Source organism: Thamnophis sirtalis, unplaced genomic scaffold, assembly GCF_051295495.1.
Source record: "Thamnophis sirtalis isolate CommonGarterSnake01/CBP01778 unplaced genomic scaffold, rThaSir2_p1.2 scaffold_3, whole genome shotgun sequence".
Classification (NCBI taxonomy): Eukaryota; Metazoa; Chordata; class Lepidosauria; order Squamata; family Natricidae; genus Thamnophis; species Thamnophis sirtalis.
This window is the reverse complement of record NW_028261383.1, coordinates 104,662,341-104,681,539: the sequence shown is the minus strand read 5'-3', so window position 1 is coordinate 104,681,539 and position 19,199 is coordinate 104,662,341. Positions and strand designations below refer to the sequence as shown.

At 38.1% G+C, this 19,199-nt stretch overlaps 2 protein-coding genes across 4 annotated transcripts in view; one reads left to right on the top strand and one right to left on the bottom strand.

The window, feature by feature from the left end:
• Window positions 1-3,178: 3,178 nt before the first annotated feature.
• On the bottom strand, window positions 3,179-4,947 carry ECHS1 (enoyl-CoA hydratase, short chain 1). The gene has a single exon (XM_014062447.2). The coding sequence runs from the start codon at window positions 4,907-4,909 to the stop codon at window positions 4,037-4,039; it is 873 nt and encodes a 290-aa protein (XP_013917922.2). The 5' UTR covers window positions 4,910-4,947; the 3' UTR covers window positions 3,179-4,036.
• A 998-nt stretch (window positions 4,948-5,945) lies between these two features.
• Window positions 5,946-19,199, top strand: part of FBXO38 (F-box protein 38) — a 30,803-nt gene continuing 17,549 nt past the window's right edge. For all 3 annotated transcript variants that reach the window (XM_087709657.1, XM_087709656.1, XM_087709658.1), the window contains exons 1-10: window positions 5,946-6,061; window positions 9,209-9,387; window positions 10,289-10,422; window positions 12,521-12,684; window positions 13,467-13,632; window positions 14,254-14,391; window positions 14,911-15,048; window positions 15,506-15,599; window positions 15,990-16,120; window positions 17,254-17,424. In XM_087709657.1, the coding sequence (XP_087565783.1) occupies window positions 9,260-9,387; window positions 10,289-10,422; window positions 12,521-12,684; window positions 13,467-13,632; window positions 14,254-14,391; window positions 14,911-15,048; window positions 15,506-15,599; window positions 15,990-16,120; window positions 17,254-17,424 (1,264 nt within the window). In that variant the 5' untranslated portion in view covers window positions 5,946-6,061; window positions 9,209-9,259. The remainder of the gene's footprint in view (window positions 6,062-9,208; window positions 9,388-10,288; window positions 10,423-12,520; window positions 12,685-13,466; window positions 13,633-14,253; window positions 14,392-14,910; window positions 15,049-15,505; window positions 15,600-15,989; window positions 16,121-17,253; window positions 17,425-19,199) is intronic.

The window sequence follows — 19,199 nt, the reverse complement described above, 5'->3', positions numbered from 1 at the left end:
AGTATATCTGCCTAGGACAGGAAAATAAGCCTTGGTTGGCAGAATACCAACTTTGATCACAGATTTAAAATGTACTCATATGCCATCAGTTTCTAAATTTTTAGCAGTATTGATGTGAGAAATATCTACTGTATTTTTCGGATTATAAGATGCATCAGAGTATAAGATCCACCATGATTTTGAAGAGGTAAATTAAAAACAAAAGTTTTTGCACTCTGCAGGCCTCCCAAACCTTCTGCACACCTCATTTTTTGCAAAAAAAAAAAGGCATGCAGAGCTTTGGGAGGCTCTAAAGTGCTCCTGGGGGCTGGATTGCAAAAAGAAGCCTGACTTTTGCTCATTTTTGCCCTCCCCAGCCCCCAGGAGAAGTTTGCAAGGGTCCCAAACCCTCTGGACGTCTATTTTTGCAAAGGGGGAAGGGTTTTGGTAGGCCAAAAATGCTGTATTCAGTGTATGAGACGCACCCAGATTTTTATCCTCTTTTTTGAGGGAAAAGGGCGTGTCTTATACTCTGAAAAATATGGTAGTTTGATATTAAGGCACTAAGCTAAAAACCAGAACACAGGAGAACCAGAAACCTTAGATATGAAGCCAGGTAGGTGACTTTGAGCCAGTCACATTCTTTCTTAGCCTTAGGAAGAAGATAATGGCACTCTCTTAAATCTTGCCAAAACACCTACTGAGTAGCTCAGGCAATTGTTAAGCGTAAGATTGACTCAGAGGCATGCATAAATATAGTAAAAATATTCAAGAAGTCATGTTGATATTAAAAAATAAGGGGTGGGTGGGTGGCAGGGATAAAAATTAACAGGACACAGCATATTTACCCCAAACTACTATATCTCTATTACTAATGAGATGTTTTTACTTGCAAGTATCAAGGAAAAAAGCATAAATGCAAATGCATTTTTTTAAAATTAAAAAATTGATTTCTTAGTAATGAGGATTTTCCTTCCTTGTATTTAGGGTTAGAAGACCAAGTGCTAAGGTGAATGGATCAACTTTAAAGAATGAAAAAGGCTTTGGAAACAACTCTTGGTCCAGTGTCTTATCTAATTGGCAATAAATAAAACCTGTTGACTTGCAAATTCACATCAACATTTAGTATCTCTTTATTTTCCTGAATAAAAAACTGATGTTTTACATTGACACAGCTAACATAACTGTGTGCAGCAGGTTAGCAACAAAATGTGAGTCCCTAGATAAATTTTGTCCTAATGTGTGATGTTGTAAGGCAGATATGGAAGAGAGAAGTTTGCATTGGGATGTCACGCATTTAAGTCATTTTAGCTTCATCAAGCTTAGGAACAGGCAACCATGAGAAAAAACGCACATATCATTCAAATTGCTCCAGTGTCATATATTGGTAGCTGATGAGTTTCTTTTTGGCGGTGGACTTTATGTCAAATATGTGTTATACAAGGAGCCTTAATAATACTATCGGTATGTTGCATTTGTAACCTTCCAAAGTTTTCCTACATATTCTATGACACATAAACAAGCACTAGAAGGGAACAGGCTGAAGAAAAAATTGATAACCTTTTAAGCTTCATGCTTAGATGTTTTATCACTCAGAATTTAAGATTCTCCCATGCCACTATCAGGGGCCAACATTACCAAAAATAGTATTTTTGTTGACATATATTATTAGGATAAAATTGGAACAACTTGTCTATATGTGGTTCTACAATTGTAATTTAGACCACTTCAAAAAGGGCAAAAATGTCAAAAGAAAATTGTTCTTGAAAACTAATATTGGTGTCAGAAAGACTTTTTGTTTGATTTTTCGGGTTTGCTTCTACAATATGGAAGCATATGAATAATGGAAATGTGCTATCAGTGGAGAGCCTAACTAAACTCTAATGGGCTGGATAGATTCATATGAAAATAAATGGTCTATTACACTTGGTCCCAAGTTGATCAGGGTTTTCGGTTTAAATTCACCACTATATTTTACTAATAACCCTGATTTCTGGACATTGACCAGAGTTTTCCTAATTTCCATTTCAGCTCATAAACAATAGCTGAATAGTTTCACAAGTACAGGTAGTCCTTGACTTACAATAGTTCATTTAGTGATTGTTGAAAGTTACAACAGCACTGAAAAAAAAATCAATGCAAGCAAAGATAATGGGGAAGCCACATTCACTTAGCAACCGTGTTACTAACTTAACTGACTTACAGTGATTCACTTAACAATTGTGGCAAGAAAGATCTTAAATGGCCTTTCACTTAACAAATGTCTCACTTAACAACAGAAATTTTGGGCTCAATTGGGATTGTAAGTTGAGGACTACCTATACATACAATGATGGGGTAAAAGACTATAATACAGCATTAAAGAACACCAAGAAACAGTTAACCAGCTATCAATATCCTTCTGCAAGGGAATTCATACCATCGCCTCTGGAAATCCTGAGAAAAAAGCAAGGTTTTCCATGGTTGTATCTGCCCTAATTTCCAGTGGTACGCTGTTCAGAAAGTGTAGGAATACCGTGAGAAACGAATCACACCCAGAACAAGCTTTCTCTTCCAGCTCTTCTTCAGTGGGGCAATCCACTTGACATAGCTGTCAGCTATGCAGATGTTGTCAGACTCTAGTTGAGATATATTAGGTTTTAAAGGTGACAACTGGCACCTTGAATTGTACCCAAAAGCTTACTAATTACTCTTTCAGGGCAACTTTTGCAGTAGAGGTGTTATTTAGACAAATCAGGTTGTGCTCCTAATTACTGAGGTTGGTCTCTTTGTACCAGTTACAGTTTTCAGTGTTCTTCAGGGGCAACCCAATATAAAATGCATTTCAGTGAGTTCTAGTGAGAGGTCACCAAGTCATATCTAACTATAGCTGAGTAGGACTGCCCAATCCAGAACCGCTTCTGAGACAGAAATAGCCTACACATGTCTTTGTGAAGTAAAATACAATGTTACAACGTAGCAGATTATTCCTAAAATTATAGGGCAAGGAAGCAATGGCTGATGCTCTAATCCTGAAATTCATAGATGGTTCTATTAACCGTCTCGGGCAAAAAGCTTTTAAGAGCAGTAGTAAACAGAAATATTATGTTCACTATTAGAGTAAGCAACTCCCCTTTTACCCAAGTGACTCCTGAATATATCGAAATAAAACTGTTTATTAAAAAAATTATATGAAAGGTAGACCCGGCAAGGGATACCATTTATTTTTAAATAACATCATTTTATGAAGTGTTTATTGAAATTAAGAAATCAGTACAATAGGTGAGAATACTTTTTTTTGCATTTTTCATTAGCTTATAAGATAACCTTTACTGTCATTTTTTTTCTGTGAACACTGTCACACATTAAAAAATAAAATTCTGATGCCCGCTCTCAAAATAAGCCAAAATGTTGAAAATCCACCTAAGCGAACAGCACTATCCAGGACGGAATGCTTTAACCAAGATTCCAATGCAATGACACAGCAGTCTCTCATTTACTGGTTTGTTATTAACTCGAGCTTATGAAGCGTTTCCAATGACCTGTGTTTGATGCACCAGCATATTCTTGATTAGAAATGAGCTTAGGGGCTTTTTAATCACATGCAATCGCACCAGATGTACTTTACTCTATAGCTTATATAGGACAACTGTAGCTAAATCTCAGATTTATCACCAAGATAAAAGAATTCAGAAGGCACCCCAGTATAGGATTCTGGATAGATCAATTCATCTTCTAATGCTGTAATAACTATTCCTTTTCCCTCAATTATTTTGTCGTTTACTGTAGACACAAAAGCTTCCATTTTTATGCAATCCCAAGCACTCTGCAAAGATCACTTTTAAGGGAAATTGGGATAACTTTATTTTTAATTACCTTTCCAAAGAATTTGATTTTTTGCACACCATGGTGCCAATCATTAAGAGCCGGGACCACTTTCTGGCAAAGAGACAGCTGTCAATTTAGGGTCCAGGGATTGCAAATCAAGGCCTCTTTTGGCAAAGTGTAGCTGCATATTGTCTTCTCTAAATGTACCTGCATTCCTACCCCTCCCCAAAGGCTACCCACGCAGGAGGAATTAATTGTCTTTAAACTTGGCTTCTCTCTTCTCCACAAAGGCATCCATCCCCTCTTTCCGGTCCTCCGTAGCAAAAGAGGCGTGAAAGAGCCTCTTTTCCAGCCGGTTGCCTTCGGCTAAGGTGAGCTCGAAGGCGGCGTTGACCGCTTCTTTGGCCATGGCCACCACTAGCTTGGAGTGCCGGGCGATCTTCTCCGCGCAGCCGACGGCTTCGTCCAGCAGTTTATCCACCGGGCAGACTTTACTGACCAGGCCGGCCAGCTTGGCTTCCTGGGCCGAGATCCGTTCTCCGGTCAGGACCATCTCCATGGCCAGAGACTTGCCCACCGCTCGGGTCAGCCTCTGCGTCCCACCGGCGCCGGGGATGGTCCCCAGCAGGATCTCCGGCTGCCCGAACTGCGCCTTCTCGCCCGCGTAGATGATGTCGCACATCATGGCCAGCTCGCAGCCGCCGCCCAGCGCGTAGCCATTGACGGCGGCGATGACCGGCTTGCGGACGCTGGCCAGGCGGTTCCAATGGGCGAGGAAGTTGCCGCTGTAGCACTCCTGGAAAGTCCGGTGTTGCATCTCTTTGATGTCGGCGCCGGCGGCGAAGGCTTTCTCGCTGCCCGTCAGGACGATGGCGCCCACGGCTGGGTCCCGCTCCAGCGCCTCCAGCGCTTCGCTCAGCTCTTTCATCAGGTCGTCGCAAAGCGCGTTCAGGGCCTTCGGGCGGTTCAACTGGATCACCGCCACCCTCTGCCCGGCTCCCTTCTTTTCCACCAGCAGGTGCTGGAATTGCCCCCCAGTTGCCGCCGCCGCGCCCAGAAAGCGTCGGGGCGGCCGAGCGGCTATAGCCAAAGACAGACGGCGAAGGAGCAGCGCAGTGGCCATGCTGGCGAGGGCGGCAGGACGCAGGGGTTCCAGTCCAAAGAGATCCTCCGAAATACTTCCGGTTCCCGAGTGATGCGGTCCTCCATATGCGGGGAGAGTTTCTCAGGGCATCGCCCACTTGATTGGATGATCTCACGAAAGCACCATTGTTGCCGTTGGATGAAAGACATACTAAACTATTCACATCAAGAAAAATAAAAAGCAAGGAAAATGCATAAACCCCCATGTGCAAATTCCTTCTGCGGGATTAAAAAAAAATATGTTCTGACAATTGTTTCCAGATCAAGCATTTACACTAGAACCTGCTGTCGAGGTTTAAAGGCTCAAGACTTTTTTTTTAAAAAAAAAGTTCGATTAATTTCTTTTGATGCAATGCTAACAGTTTCAAGTAAAAGCGAAAATGCAAAGAGCTGCAATATCTATTGGTGTGGGAGGAGAGAGAGAGAGACTGGAGTTCTCTTTTAATGCTAGGATAATCAACAAAATTATGGATTTGTCAACGCTTGGGTGAGGGGAAGTACTCAATTTTCTAACTAGGTTGAAATTAGTGTAATAAGAATAGAATAGAATAGAATAGAATTCTTTAATGGCCAAGTGTGATTGGAAACGCAAGGAATTTGCCTTTGGTGCATATGTTCTCAGTATACATAAAGAAAAATAAAATACATTCATCAAGAATCATAAGATACAACTCTTAATGATAGTCATAGGGTACAAATAAGCAATCAGGAAAGAAATCAATATAAATATAAATCGTAAGGATACAAGCAACAAAGTTACAGTCCTGCAATCATAAGTGGGAGGAGATGGGTGATAGAAAAGTAATAGTAATAGTAGTTTAATAGAGGATCCGGTTTAAAGAGCAAAGGCAGAAAGGGAATGAAAAAAACGACGGTTTTTATAAATTTCTTTTCCTCCGGACCTAAATCTGGTCTCTACCGTGCCGGAAGTGAGGGTTGCGGAGCCATTTGTCTCCCTCTCTCTGTATGTTTGTGTGTGGGGGGGTATGTCTGCAGTCTTTCTTGGGGAGGAGGGACAGAGTTTGCGGAAGTGGTGAGGGATAGACAGGAAGCGGAAGTGTTGTGAGGCATTGGAGAGGAGGGGGAAGCGTCTCTTGAGCTGCTCGGATTAGAAGAGTCTCAATGAAGAAAGGTAAGCGCGGGGGGACAGGTTGAGACTTGGTCGCCGATGATGCTCTGAGGGAGGGGAGTTGACGGTTGGGCAGCCAGGGCTGTTTCTGCCGTTGCTTTCGAGGCGGGGTGATGGGTGGGGTGGAGGTGTTGTCTTACGGCAGATTGTTTTGGAGGGGTCAGCGCTGATTTCTGACCTTCCCCCTTTCCGGACAGGCTGGTGAGACAACCCAGAGATGTCAGTAGAGGGGAGCAGCCCCTCCGGGGATGGGTAAAAAAATATGACGCTCTTGAATGACCAGTGTCTTTTTGGCCTGAGCACCCGCGGCCTATTTATTATCGGACTGAGGAGGAATGCTCAGCGGTTTTGTGGGGGCCCAGGAAGGGCGATGGGCAGATGATGGGCAGGAGGGAAAAGAAAAGGGACCTCTGTCTCTTCTGGAGGGAGCAAGGAGGACACTTAACCCCATCCCGCACCTTTTTTGGGGTAATTTTTATTAAGCAATTTTCCTCATTTTGTATCACAATTTTCATCTTTACAACACTTCAGTATCAGTATATCTCATATGTAAAAGGTAAAAGTTTCCCCTCGCACATATGTGTTATTCGTTCCCGACTCCGGTGCTCATCTCCGTTTCACAGCCGAAGAGCCAGCACTGTCGGAAGACGTCTGCGTGGTCATGTGGCCAGCTTTAACGGAACGCTGTTACTTTCCCACCAAAGTGGTCCCTATTTTTCTACTTGCATTTTTTACATGCTTTTGAACTGCTAGGTTGGCAGAAGCTGGGACAAGTAACGGGAGCTCACTCTATTATGCAGCACTAGGGATTCAAACCGCCGAACTGACCTTTCTGATCGACAAGCTCAGTGTCTTAGCCACTGAGCCACCATGTCCCTACCTCATATGTACATATTTTTTTGCCTTTCTTCCTGTTTTATATACATACATATTTCTTTATAACTCCTAACTAGGAGTTAGCAACATATACTAATCTACACAATGCGCAGTTGTTATACTTACATAAATACGTATATTAGATTTTTGTCACCTCTTATCATACTTTAACATTATATATTCTTTCATCTTTCTTTCACCCAAACCCCTTTACTGGCTTGTTTAGGCTTAACACAGTTGCAGTTGAAAGTTGGATTTGGTTTTGCTGTTGTCTTCTAGACTTGACAAGCAACTCTTTTGTGTTTTCCTCATTCCTGTTGTCTTAAAAAAAAGAAAAAAAGCAAGATGGGCGTCAGCTTTGTCATGGTTTTCATTGTTGCCCTGTTACACCAAATGAGTCTTTTTATTTTTATTTCTTCCACTTAAGCTTTTGTAGAATACTGGAACTCTTCAAACATTTGGAATGATTTACAATCCTGGGCACCCTCAATAGAGGGATTATAATACTAGCATATGGGTGTTGCCAGTTTACAGAATTTGTAATAATGATCCCCCTCCCCATTTAATACAGTAAAGGATTCTCACAAAACAAGTATTCATAATTGCATGTTGTTACCAAAATACAGTTGCTGGCTTCACATAATAAACTGGAATCCATCTGAGCACAATCTACTTTGTGTAAATTCAGACAAATTGAAGGGAAAACTTAACAAATTTCTTGGATTATGAATTTTTAAAAAACCTTGGTATATTCTGTAGTATAATTGTTAATTCCTTTGAATAATGCATTTATTTATTGAGTCTTTGCTAGACGGTGATTCAAACACAGATGCAAAATCTTGCATACTGGTGAACTTGCTATGCAGTATTCAATTTTTAAATTATAGGCTACTTTATGAGAGGCATGGCATGTTATCTGAATTGCACAGTGTACAGTTGTGGGAAGATTGTAAATAGGGAGACTGGTGGGAAATTATGTACAAAAAGTCTAATTGCTAACAATTTTTACAAAAAGTGGCCACTTGCATTTCTAAATTAATTTTATGGATGTTGACATAACTATCCTTTGGTAAATTCAGTGAGACTTATTTCTAAGACAGCAGAAGAGATGGTATATAACTTTCCTATAAGAACAAATGTTTTTTTTTTTTAAACTACTATGCAGTTTTAATCCTTCATTACTTATGTTAGCAATTCTCTCTGAATTTGAGATAAGCCCCATTGGAATAAATTGTGATTATGACTGAATATGAATGCATGTTATTTGTTAAGAACTCAATGGAAGTCATGCAGGACTAGGCTAATATATATGTTATATTTATGCTGATAAATAAATAAAGGGAGACTAGTATAGATCTATTTCAATCTATTTAGCTCTCATCAGCTACCCACACACTTACTGGGAATCGAACCTAAGGGTGTGGCTAGCTGATGAGAGCTAAATAGCTTGAAATAGATCTATACTAGTCTCCCTTTATTTATTTATCAGCATAAATATAACAAATATAACAAAAAGGCAACAGTAAAAATATTGGGTTTCTGTCTGGATGGTCTCTTGTGACGAGCCGAAGACAGAGAGTGGAAGTGTGACCTTCCTCCCATATTTGGGCATACCAGGGGTTGTGACTTTAAATATATATTTATATTTATATTTATATATTTATATATTTATATATATATATATATATGTGTGTGTGTGTGTGTGTGTGTGTGTGTGTGTGTGTGTTATTTGTGCTGATAGAGTCTCCTCCCATAATTGGGCTTACCAGGGGTTGTAATTAATATATATATATATATATATATATATATATATATATATATATATATATATATATATATATATATATATATATATATATATATATATATATATATATAGTTTTTTTATTTGTGCTGATAAATAAATAAATAAATAAATAAAGGGATATATATATATATATATATATATATATATATATATATATATATATATATATATATATATATATATATATTGATTGTAATTTTCACTAACACTAATGATTTTTTCACCAGAGATGTGTCTTGGGTTTCATTTACAAACTGGTTTCTCCTAATCAGAAAATGTCTTCCATCCTTCCATCCAAATGGAAGTTTCTGTGCATAGTGGAGAGTATAACACATCTTTCCAGAAGGCTGCTCTTAGTTTTTGCATTGCGTTTGTTAAGCTTCGTGTGTATATAAATTTTACATAGACTTTTATGTTAATTTAAGTAGCCATTAAAATTGTTCTCTTATTTTAATTTTCTCTTTCAGTTCCACTGTCCTTAGAAGTGCCGTACCCTATAATCTGCAAATACAATCAAAATGGGGCCTAGGCGGAAAAACATGAAAGTGTATTCCACTAGCCGGGAGAGTCCTGTATGCATCAAAGCTGCTGAGCTGAAAGACTACATGAACCAGCTTTCACATGAAGTGCTTTGCCATATCTTTAGGTAAGAAAACAGATTTTGTTTCAGTTTTAATATCTCCCATCATTCACTTTAATGGTCAGTGATAACAAACCTAATGTTGACATTTAACTGCTTCCATTTAGAGGTTTGGGTAACATTATGCCAACACATTATGTATTACTTTGTGAAACGCTTTGTGTTGCAGAAAAAAAGTATCATAATCATCCACACATTGCCTAGTGCCACTTGTTTAGGATATTATTCTTCAGGAGCAAGTAACCATACACACCATATCCAAAGGCTCTCTGAAAGAGCCAGGTCTTAACTGCTTTCTAAAAGTAGGGCCTGCCGTTACTTTTGGGGTTGTGCTGTTGCAGACAAGGGGGGCCTTTTGAATTGTTTTAAAAGTTTCATTTCAAAAGAAGATTCAGATTGCCACTTTTGGTGTAGTAATTATTTATCATTGCTGAATAATCATGGGCCTATGAAATAAATAAAAAATTGTATACAGGGAGGGTTTTTTCTCTCCATACTTTGTATGATTATAAGATGCAGAACTTATTTATCAAATATCCTCTTTGGTAACTTACATTGTTTTTTCATTGCCTGACAAATATATTCCTTAGTTCCCAGCTATTCTAAAAATTCAACCTGGTAATTTTGAAGCCCCGGTGCCATGATTGGATAGCAATGTTTACACATGTGATGTCTTTGTCTTTTTAATATTTTAGGATGTGATTCTCCCAAAGAAACAATTGTTACTTGATTGAAAAAGAATAAATAAACCACATGTTTTATTACAGTTCTGTTTTCGTTCTGTTGAGTTTATTTCTTGCTGTAATTGTTAATACTAATGTTCTTTAGTATACAAATTGTTCTTTACTATAATAGTAGAGTAAAGAAACCATCTAAGAATTAATCCCATTTTATTTCCTTCCTGAAGGTATCTTCCCCTGCAAGATATCATGTGCATGGAATGCCTCTCCCGGAAGTTAAAGGAAGCTGTCATCTTGTATCTAAGAGTAGTAAAAGTTGTGGATCTCTGCGCAGGTCGCTGGTGGGAGTACATGCCCACTGGTAAGTGGTGCTGTAAACCTGACAATTTTAATTACATTTTCTGCTTAGGTATAGCATTAAAAAATGTCCACAAATGTTATGTGTGTATGGGAAAGCTTCCTTGAATAATAAAGAATGGCAGAAGCTCTTAGTATCATGTATGTATTTTAAGAGAAAGCAACTTTTCATTAGGCAGTCAGCTATGTAGAAGTAATGGAATAGGGATCTTATGAAATGAAACTTTAATCTTTAAATTTAATCTTTATCCCGAGTCACTGGGAATTTATCCTATATTTCTGTGGAAAGTGTCTGAACTTGCCTAATATTTTGCAGGCATTCTAAAAAGTCAGCAAAACTTAGGAGAAGTTTCAGAAAGGACAAGTTTAATACTCCCCTTTAAAGTAGGGAATAAAGAAGCCTTGTACAATAATGAGCCAACTGTCTTTTCTTCCTTTTGAAGGAAAATTTAAAATTGGGAGTATATGAATAATATACTCAGGTGAAAATTAAATCTCAACACACACACACACACACACACACACACACACACACACACATCCAAGATGTGTGGTGAAAAAACTAGTCATCCTGATCCATTATAATTGAATTGAATTTATTGCATTTATATGCCGCCCTTTTCCCCGAAGGGGACTCAGGGCGGCTCACAATCCAAGTCAGGGAAGGGGGTACAGATAAGGGATAAAAAAGATGAACAAAACAATACACAATTTAAAAGCACACAACAACCATACCATTCAGGGGGGGGGGGAGCTCTTTAGCCCCAGGCCTGTCAGAACAGCCAGGTTTTAAGGGCTATGCGGAAGGCCTGGAGGGTGGTGAGGGTTCGAATCTCCATGGGGAGCTCGTTCCAGAGGGTCGGAGCAGCCACAGAGAAGGCTCTCCTCCGGGTAGTCGCCAGTCGGCACTGGCCGGCGGATGGAATTCGGAGGAGGCCTAATCTGTGGGATCTAATCGGTCTATTGGAGGTAATTGGCAGCAGGCGGTCTCTCAAGTACCCAGGTCCAATACCATGAAGGGCTTTATAAGTGACGACTAGCGCCTTGAAGCGTATCCGAAGACCATTAGGCAGCCAGTGCAGCTCGCGAAGGATAGGTGTTACATGGGTGAACCGAGGTGCACCCACGATCGCTCGCGCGGCTGCATTCTGGACAAGCTGAAGTCTCCGAATGCTCTTCAAGGGCTGCCCCATGTAGAGCACGTTGCAGTAGTCCAATCTAGAGGTCACAAGGGCACGAGTGACTGTTGTGAGGGCCTCCCGGTTCAGGTAGGGATGCAACTGGTGCACCAGGCGAACCTGGGCAAATACCCCCCCTGGTCACAGCCGACAAGTGGTGTTCGAAAGTCAATGTAGACGTGTGATACCACTTACCAAATTATACTTTGGTGAATTAAATATGTATTTGATTAAATATATATTTAAACCCTTCCATTTGTAAACTACTATGTTTCTCCAAAAAGAAGGTTGGGTCTTATTTTCTTTTGACACCCGCCCCCCCCAAAAAAGACCTTTTTGGAGGGTTCTAATTATTGACTCACTTCGCAGCGGTGGCACCAACAGCCCCACCCAGCAGAAGCCTGCTGCTGGCCCACTTCTTCTGCGGTCGCTTGCCGCCACTCGCACACATCGCCCCAGCCTCTGTTTTGCCTTCAGATGCCTGTTGGAAGGAATCTGCAACAGATAACAGAGCTCTGGATCAATCGAAATGGAGGTTAGGGCAATGCATGTGCTGTAGAAGAAGGTGAGGCAGGTGTCGGGGTGTGCGAGGCCTCGTATGTAGGGCAGCTCCCAAATTGTGGGGCTGCCCTACATTTGATTGCTTGCGCTCAAAAATGTGATAGGGCTTCTTTTCAAGGTGGGCTGTCTTTTTGGAGAAAAATGGTATTATTTCAGTTATGTTATCTTCTTGCATCTAGTTCAGTTTTCCTCAATAGGAGTAGCATCTTTCTGCAGTGTTGTCTTTGAATTCTAAAATTACAAAAGAATATGCCAAAATGTAAATGGTGGTGTATGTACGATAAAATAAAGATAGTTACTTGTCTTTGTGCATCTACATAACAGTTTTTAATTTAAAAAATGAAATACGGATTGTTTGTGTAGGATTCACAGATTCCAGCTTCCTAACCTTGCTGAAGAAAATGCCAGACATTGAGCAGCTATATGGCCTTCATCCTAGGCACCTTGACAGACGTAGGGTTCGGGGTTATGAAGCCTTCAGCATTCCTGGGGTACTAGAAGCTTTGCAGGCTTGCCCAAATCTCTTGGTATGTGTTCAAAATATAAATATGTAATTTCATTTGACAGCTGTCATTCTGGATAAGAATTAAGGGGACAAATGTAGAAGATATTGGAGACAATTTGGAAGGACAGATGGCTTTGTATTTTATAGATATAATTTATGCCTTTGAATCTGGATTTCATTATTGCATCTGAAGCAACTTTAATAAAAAAACTCACATGGAGTTTTCTGTTTCAATTAAAGCTGGAAGTTGGCCCTTAAAACACAATCTGTTACTATAAGAAGTCAGCAATCTATGAATGAAACATAGCATACAAAGAACAGTTTATTACATAAAATCACATGATATACGCACTGATTATGCTTGTTTTGTGAATAGTTTAGTTGCAGAGTGAGGAAAAATAATTTGGCAATGGAGTTGCAAAAATTAACAAGTTTAATGTAATTAGCTATGATATATCAATGTGTGGTTTATCAAAATAGTCCTGGAGAATATAGTTTTATATAGCAGTCTGAAGAATTGTTTTATGGATACATAAACGATAATTTTATTGGTTGCTATGCTGTGGATTCTTAGAAAGGTGGGCTATAAATTTTAGCAAGGAGATTTAGATCTGCTATTTTTTATGCATATATTGTATGCAACTAATGTACAATTAATAATTATTGGTGAAGTTGGCTTAATGAATACTAATACAGAATTATTCATAATTTGGCAATATTCGGGTAATAATATATATAAAATAAATACTGTTTTGCTATAATGATGCTTGGCTGTTTATTCTGGATTTTTTCCCCATAACCTAGGGTGTTGAGACTTCCCATTTGGAACTAGTAGAAGCCATTTGGACATACATGCCCCAGGTTCACATCCTAGGGAAGTTTCGTAATCGTAATGGTGCCTTCCCAATTCCTCCTGAAAATAAATTGAAAATACCAATTGGAGCTAAAATCCAGACTTTGCACTTAGTAGGTAAGAATTATGTATTTTTGATATTAAGCTAAGCATTTTGAAGAGCTATGAAATCAGAATATATTGTGAATAGATTTATTATTTTTCTCAATACTAGGATCGTTGCTATTCATATTAGTAGATGAAACAAATAGATTCTTTCAACATTGTAAATACATGCTCACTATCAACATTGTATTACTGGATTAATACTACAGGTAATCCACAGTTTACAATAGCTCATTTAACAACAATTCAAAGTTATGACCTTGGAAAAAGTCACTTACAGCCGATCCTTGAAGTTATGACTGTCACATTGCCCTCACGTTGATATGATCACAATTCAGATACTTGGCAACAAGCTCACATTTATGATGGTTGCAGCATGTTGTAGTCATGTGATTGCAATTTGCAACCTTCTCAGCCTACTTCTGACAAGAAAAGTAAATTGGGAAGTCTGATTCACTTAACAACCATGTGATTTCCTTAATGACCATGGTAAAAATAGTCACAAAATTGGATCTGGTGATACAATGACTCACTTAGTGACTGAAGTTCCGTTGCTAGTTGTCATAAGTTGAGAACTGCCTGTTGTCTGAAATGTCTGGTTTTGACCCAGCTTGCTGCTCTGTATTTTTTTAGGAGTTAATGTCCCTGACATTCCTTGTATTCCAATGCTGAGGCATCTATACCTGAAATGGGTGAGGCTCACCAAACCGCAACCTTTTAAGGATTTCCTTTGCAACAGCTTACGCACTTTTGTCATGAGAAATTGTGCAGGTAAAAGCAGTCTTGCTGTTTCAAACATTAGCTAGGTTGAAATATAGTACAATTTTCTAAACATTTCAAGCATTTGTAAAGAGATTGATTGTTAATTATTAACATGTAATGTCAGTATCAGTCTATGCTCCAAATATGATTAATACGTCTTGTTAAAATTGCTGTTCCTTGTTCAAAGTTTGAAAATTGAAGTATTTTTTTTTTCTGATAAGTTGTGTCAGCTGCCTTCTGTATGACGCAAGATTTAGTTATGTCATTTGGAGGTAAACCGAAAAAATTTATCCTATATATCAAAACTAATCTACCATGACTTTGTAGAATTAAAGGAATGTACAGATGTAGGCAAAATATCTTTGTATCTGTGCATTTTCTGCTTTTACATTCTTTATAGAGAAGTAACAGTTTTGTCACATGAAAGAAAATGCTTGAAATGTTATTAAAAGAAAATATATGCTAACATTTCTATGCTTCTATTTAGCTGCCCTTGAATGTGAATTACAATTTTTGTTTCTTTTATAGGACCCACAAACTCATTGAAGTATGTTCCCCTAGTCACTGGCTTAGCTTCTGCTCGAAACCTGGAACATTTAGAATTGGTTCGAGTTCCTTTTCTTGGAGGTCTTATTCAGCATGTTGTAGAAGACAGCTGGAGATCTGGTATGTAAATTCTTTGCAACTAAGAACAGTTCTTATGTTTCCATTATTTCTTCATCTTCTCTTTTATAGAAAATATTGCTAGTATATTCAGATATAGATTGATTTTAGTATTAAAAAATATTAGGTGCATCTGAATATACAGAATTCTTATATTTATAATTTAAGGAGTTAATACTTCCCTTTGGGCTGCTTAAGGGATAAAATATTTTCCTGGTGAACATGTGTTTGTGACTGTAGAATTTATTTTTTCAGGAATAATTCAAAGTGCTTCATATATTCCAAAGCCACATATTTTCCAATACTGAGATTATTATCTGTTAAGTCATAGTAGTCATATACTATGTTAAAGTAGAAATAAAAAGTTTGGGTTTTCAATTTTGCTTCCAACATTTCTTCTATGATCATTGCTTCTGAAACACAATGGAAATTAATAGTTTTTTATTTTTGGGATTTTCAGGGGGCTTCAGAAATTTGCACACTATAGTTCTAGGAGCTTGCAAGAATGCTTTGGAAGTTGATCTTGGCTACCTCATCATAACTGCTGCACGAAGGTGATTAAGTTGTTGGCCCGTTGTTTTCTTGTACTGCCAGGTCCCTGGCTCTTAAGTACCTGATAAGCTGGTGGGTAAATCAGCACTCCTGTTGACTGACAAGAGGCTGTTTCCCAGACTTCAATCATTACCATAACTACTATTCTCTTTATCATTACCATTTACCAATTACCATTCATACAGTTTTGCTTTTTTAAATGTGATGTATTGGGTTTTTTTTGCCATGGTTGTTTTCTATTTATTTAATTTGTGTAATATATATCATAATAGATGTTACCACAGAATAATATTGATGTAATAAAAATATTCTGTTGTTGCTTTGCTTTGAACAATAATATCAAAGGACTCATGATAACATTTACTTCCTTCTTTGGTTTTCATTTATTTCAGGTTGCATGAAGTACGAATTCAGCCATCCCTAACCAAAGATGGAGTATTCTCTGCTCTAAAAATGGCCGAATTGGAATTTCCCCAGTTTGAAACACTACATCTTGGATATGTTGATGAGTTTTTGTTACAGTGTATGAAACCCTTCACTCTTTCTGTTGATTATCTATCAGCAGCTAGGGTAGATCTGGATTTTATTATTTGCCTAAAAGGAGTACAAATGTTAAGATACATTCTTGTGTAAACTAGAGGCAACCCTAAAGTCTTGGGATTTAGAGAAGGAATCTTGATTATAATAGTATGTATACATGGCCTGGATAGCATTTCTTGAGATTAGCTGCAGAAAACTCTCTTTCCATCATTGGGAATTTCTCTTTTGGGAATTAAACCTCGGTCTGATGAGACCTGGTTAATCAAGAATGTGCAAAGGAAATAACCAAAGTATTTACTGGTGGGTCTTTTTAGCAAGAGCATATAGTAAAGCAGCCCTGCACAATTTGCAAAGGGCCAAGGACCAGATTCATGCCTTAAAAATAATCATGGGTCACAAAGGAATAGCTAGCGGGCCAGTTAGCTCTTTGGCAGCTAACAGCACAATGGCAGCAGCAAAGCTGGCAGTGTCCATGAAAGCTAGAGGTATTGACGTGCCTTTTGAGATGGACATGAATGTGAAAACTAGCTGGAAGCTGTAGATCGTTCCTACAGGCAGTAACATTTGGTGGGAGTCAGTTGGTTACTTTTTAATAATATGTGGCTTGCAGGCTATACATTATGCAGGCCTGTGGTAGAGTTTTACACCTAGCTTTATTCCTTTGTGTCTGCCAGCAGAGTAACGAGATAACAAATTTGCTAAAGTTTTTTTCACAGAAACTGTAATGGGATATTGGTGTTTCATCTTACTGATTTTGTATATCTCAACTTTGCAGCCCAGTCTGTCATATTCTTTAACATTACTAGAATAATTAATTATGCCAAAGTTGGTTGTTGTTGAATGTCTTTTAAAACAGAAATAAAATAGGGCCTGGGTAGAATTTAACCTTAGCACAGTTTGTTAAGTTAGCTCTTATAGATCAGTCCTTAGGTTTGTGACGTGTGTGTGTGTGTGTGTGTGTCTGTGTCTCTGTCTGTGTCTGTGTGTGTTTTGCTATTCTTGTTTTCTAGGACCAAGAGGTGAATAGTTAATATAGCTGTGGCCAGTATTCAAATTGCATTGCTGTATAAAGTCATGGGGAAAAAAGTTTTTTTTCCCCCTTTCCTCTCTATCTAGGTAAGATGATCAATGCAGATCTGGTGAAATATGGACTAGCTGATGTGGTTGAAAATCCAGGCATTATCACAGACATAGGAATGAAAGCAGTAAATGAAGTATTCTCTTCGATTAAATATCTTGTCATATACAACTGCCCTCATTTACATAATCCAAGTAGCTGGATCACAGGTATTGTACTCACCAACATGTGCTAAAGTCCCTCAATAAATTGCATATATTCTTTCTTAAATAAATCAATTATTTTAGGGATTGTTTTTGTTGTGCACATGACACTTTTGATGTCTGATTATGTATATTTTCATCATATCAGCCTATATGACTGATCTAAGAATACCATTTTATTTTAATTCGTATAGTGCTGAAAGAAAGCATTACTGTTCCGTTGTAAAATCTAAAGTGGCTTACAATGCAAATAACAAACAGTGGAACAATGCAATATGATAAATTAGTCAAAAATTAAAATCATAAAATCACAACTATTAGGGGAAGAGCAAATGAACCATAGTGGTTGTAATGAATACCCATAATAATTATTTGTATGAGGACAAGGGCATTAACATTTTATATTGGACATATATTGGAAAATACATAATCAAATATTTTTTTAAATGTCAGAGATGTCCTTCCACACATTGTCCTCATAATGGTTCCATTTAAAAAAAAAAACTTCTACATAAAATTATTTTCAGCTGTCTGTAGTCCTATTATAATCATAAGAAAGGGATCTTCCATAAAACACAAAGAGTAGTAAGCTTAGGTGGAAGTATGGAAAGTGGCAGCTCCTCAAATAATTTGGTTTTAGATTATTTAGGGGATTATAAACTAATAATGTATTGGGTATAGCTTAGTATGTAATTGCTATTCAGTGCATATATAAACCAAGATGAGTGTTATTGAGCACCCTAGAACTTAAATGCTAGTAGTTTACAAAGCACTCGGGAATAGCCTCATATAAAGTATATTTTAATAAAGTATTTCAAATCATTTTATGAAAAGCTATATAAACCTACCTGCATCATGAACCCCTGATTACAAAGCTAGGAGGGTGTTAAATGCATTGTTTGAACATTAAATGAATACCCACTCATGATTCAATGACTAATATCTACTCAATTCATGAACAGAGGAAACTTCTATTCATGAAATGATAGCTCTGCTAATGGGAGGAATTATTTCATTGAAACTTATAGATTTCAAACTCATTGTGATCAGTCACAAAAAAATCTTCATTTTTCAATGCTCCCACTCTAAACTTCTGAAATAATTAGTATTAGTTTTCAAGATGCTTGATTTTTATTTTTCCGGGTTTCACCCGTACTGTAACAAAGGGAATATATCAATTTGAGAGGGATTTTTTTTTTAGTCTTAATAATATTTACTATTCTATGTAACTAGCCACCTGTGAAAATGGTGGCTTTCAGAAAAATAGATTCATTAGAATAACTGGGAATTCTCTTTTGTAATGATAGCGGTGAAGAAGGAAACACAAATTGATGTGTTCGAAGAGGAGTACCATATTTTTCGGAGTATAAGACGCACCATTTTCTGAAAATCTGGGTGCATCTTATACACTGAACACATAACTTTTGCCTCCTAAAACCCCGCCCCTTCACCAAAATGGCTGTTCAGAGCTTGTAGGAGGCTTTCAGAGAGCTCCTGGGGCTGGGGAGGGAAGAATGAGCAAAAAATGGGCTGGTTTTTTTGCTCAATTTACCCCAGCCCCCAGGAACACTCTACAATCTTCCTGGTGCTCTTTTTTTTTTTTTTTTTTTACAAAAAACGGGACTGTTTTTTGCTCGTTTTTGCCGCCAACCCCCCCCCCCCCCCAGGAATACTCTGCAAGCCCCCGAAGGGCTATTCATGCCCTTTTTTAAAAAAGAAAAATGGGCTCGTTTTGGCAACAAACGGACTGTTTTGGGGAGGTTTGCAGAGTGCAAAAACTT

Coding starts and splice junctions, on each gene's coding strand:
- ECHS1 (XM_014062447.2), bottom strand. CDS start 4,909: ATGGCCACTGCGCTGCTCCTTCGCCGTCTGTCTTTGGCTATAGCCGCT.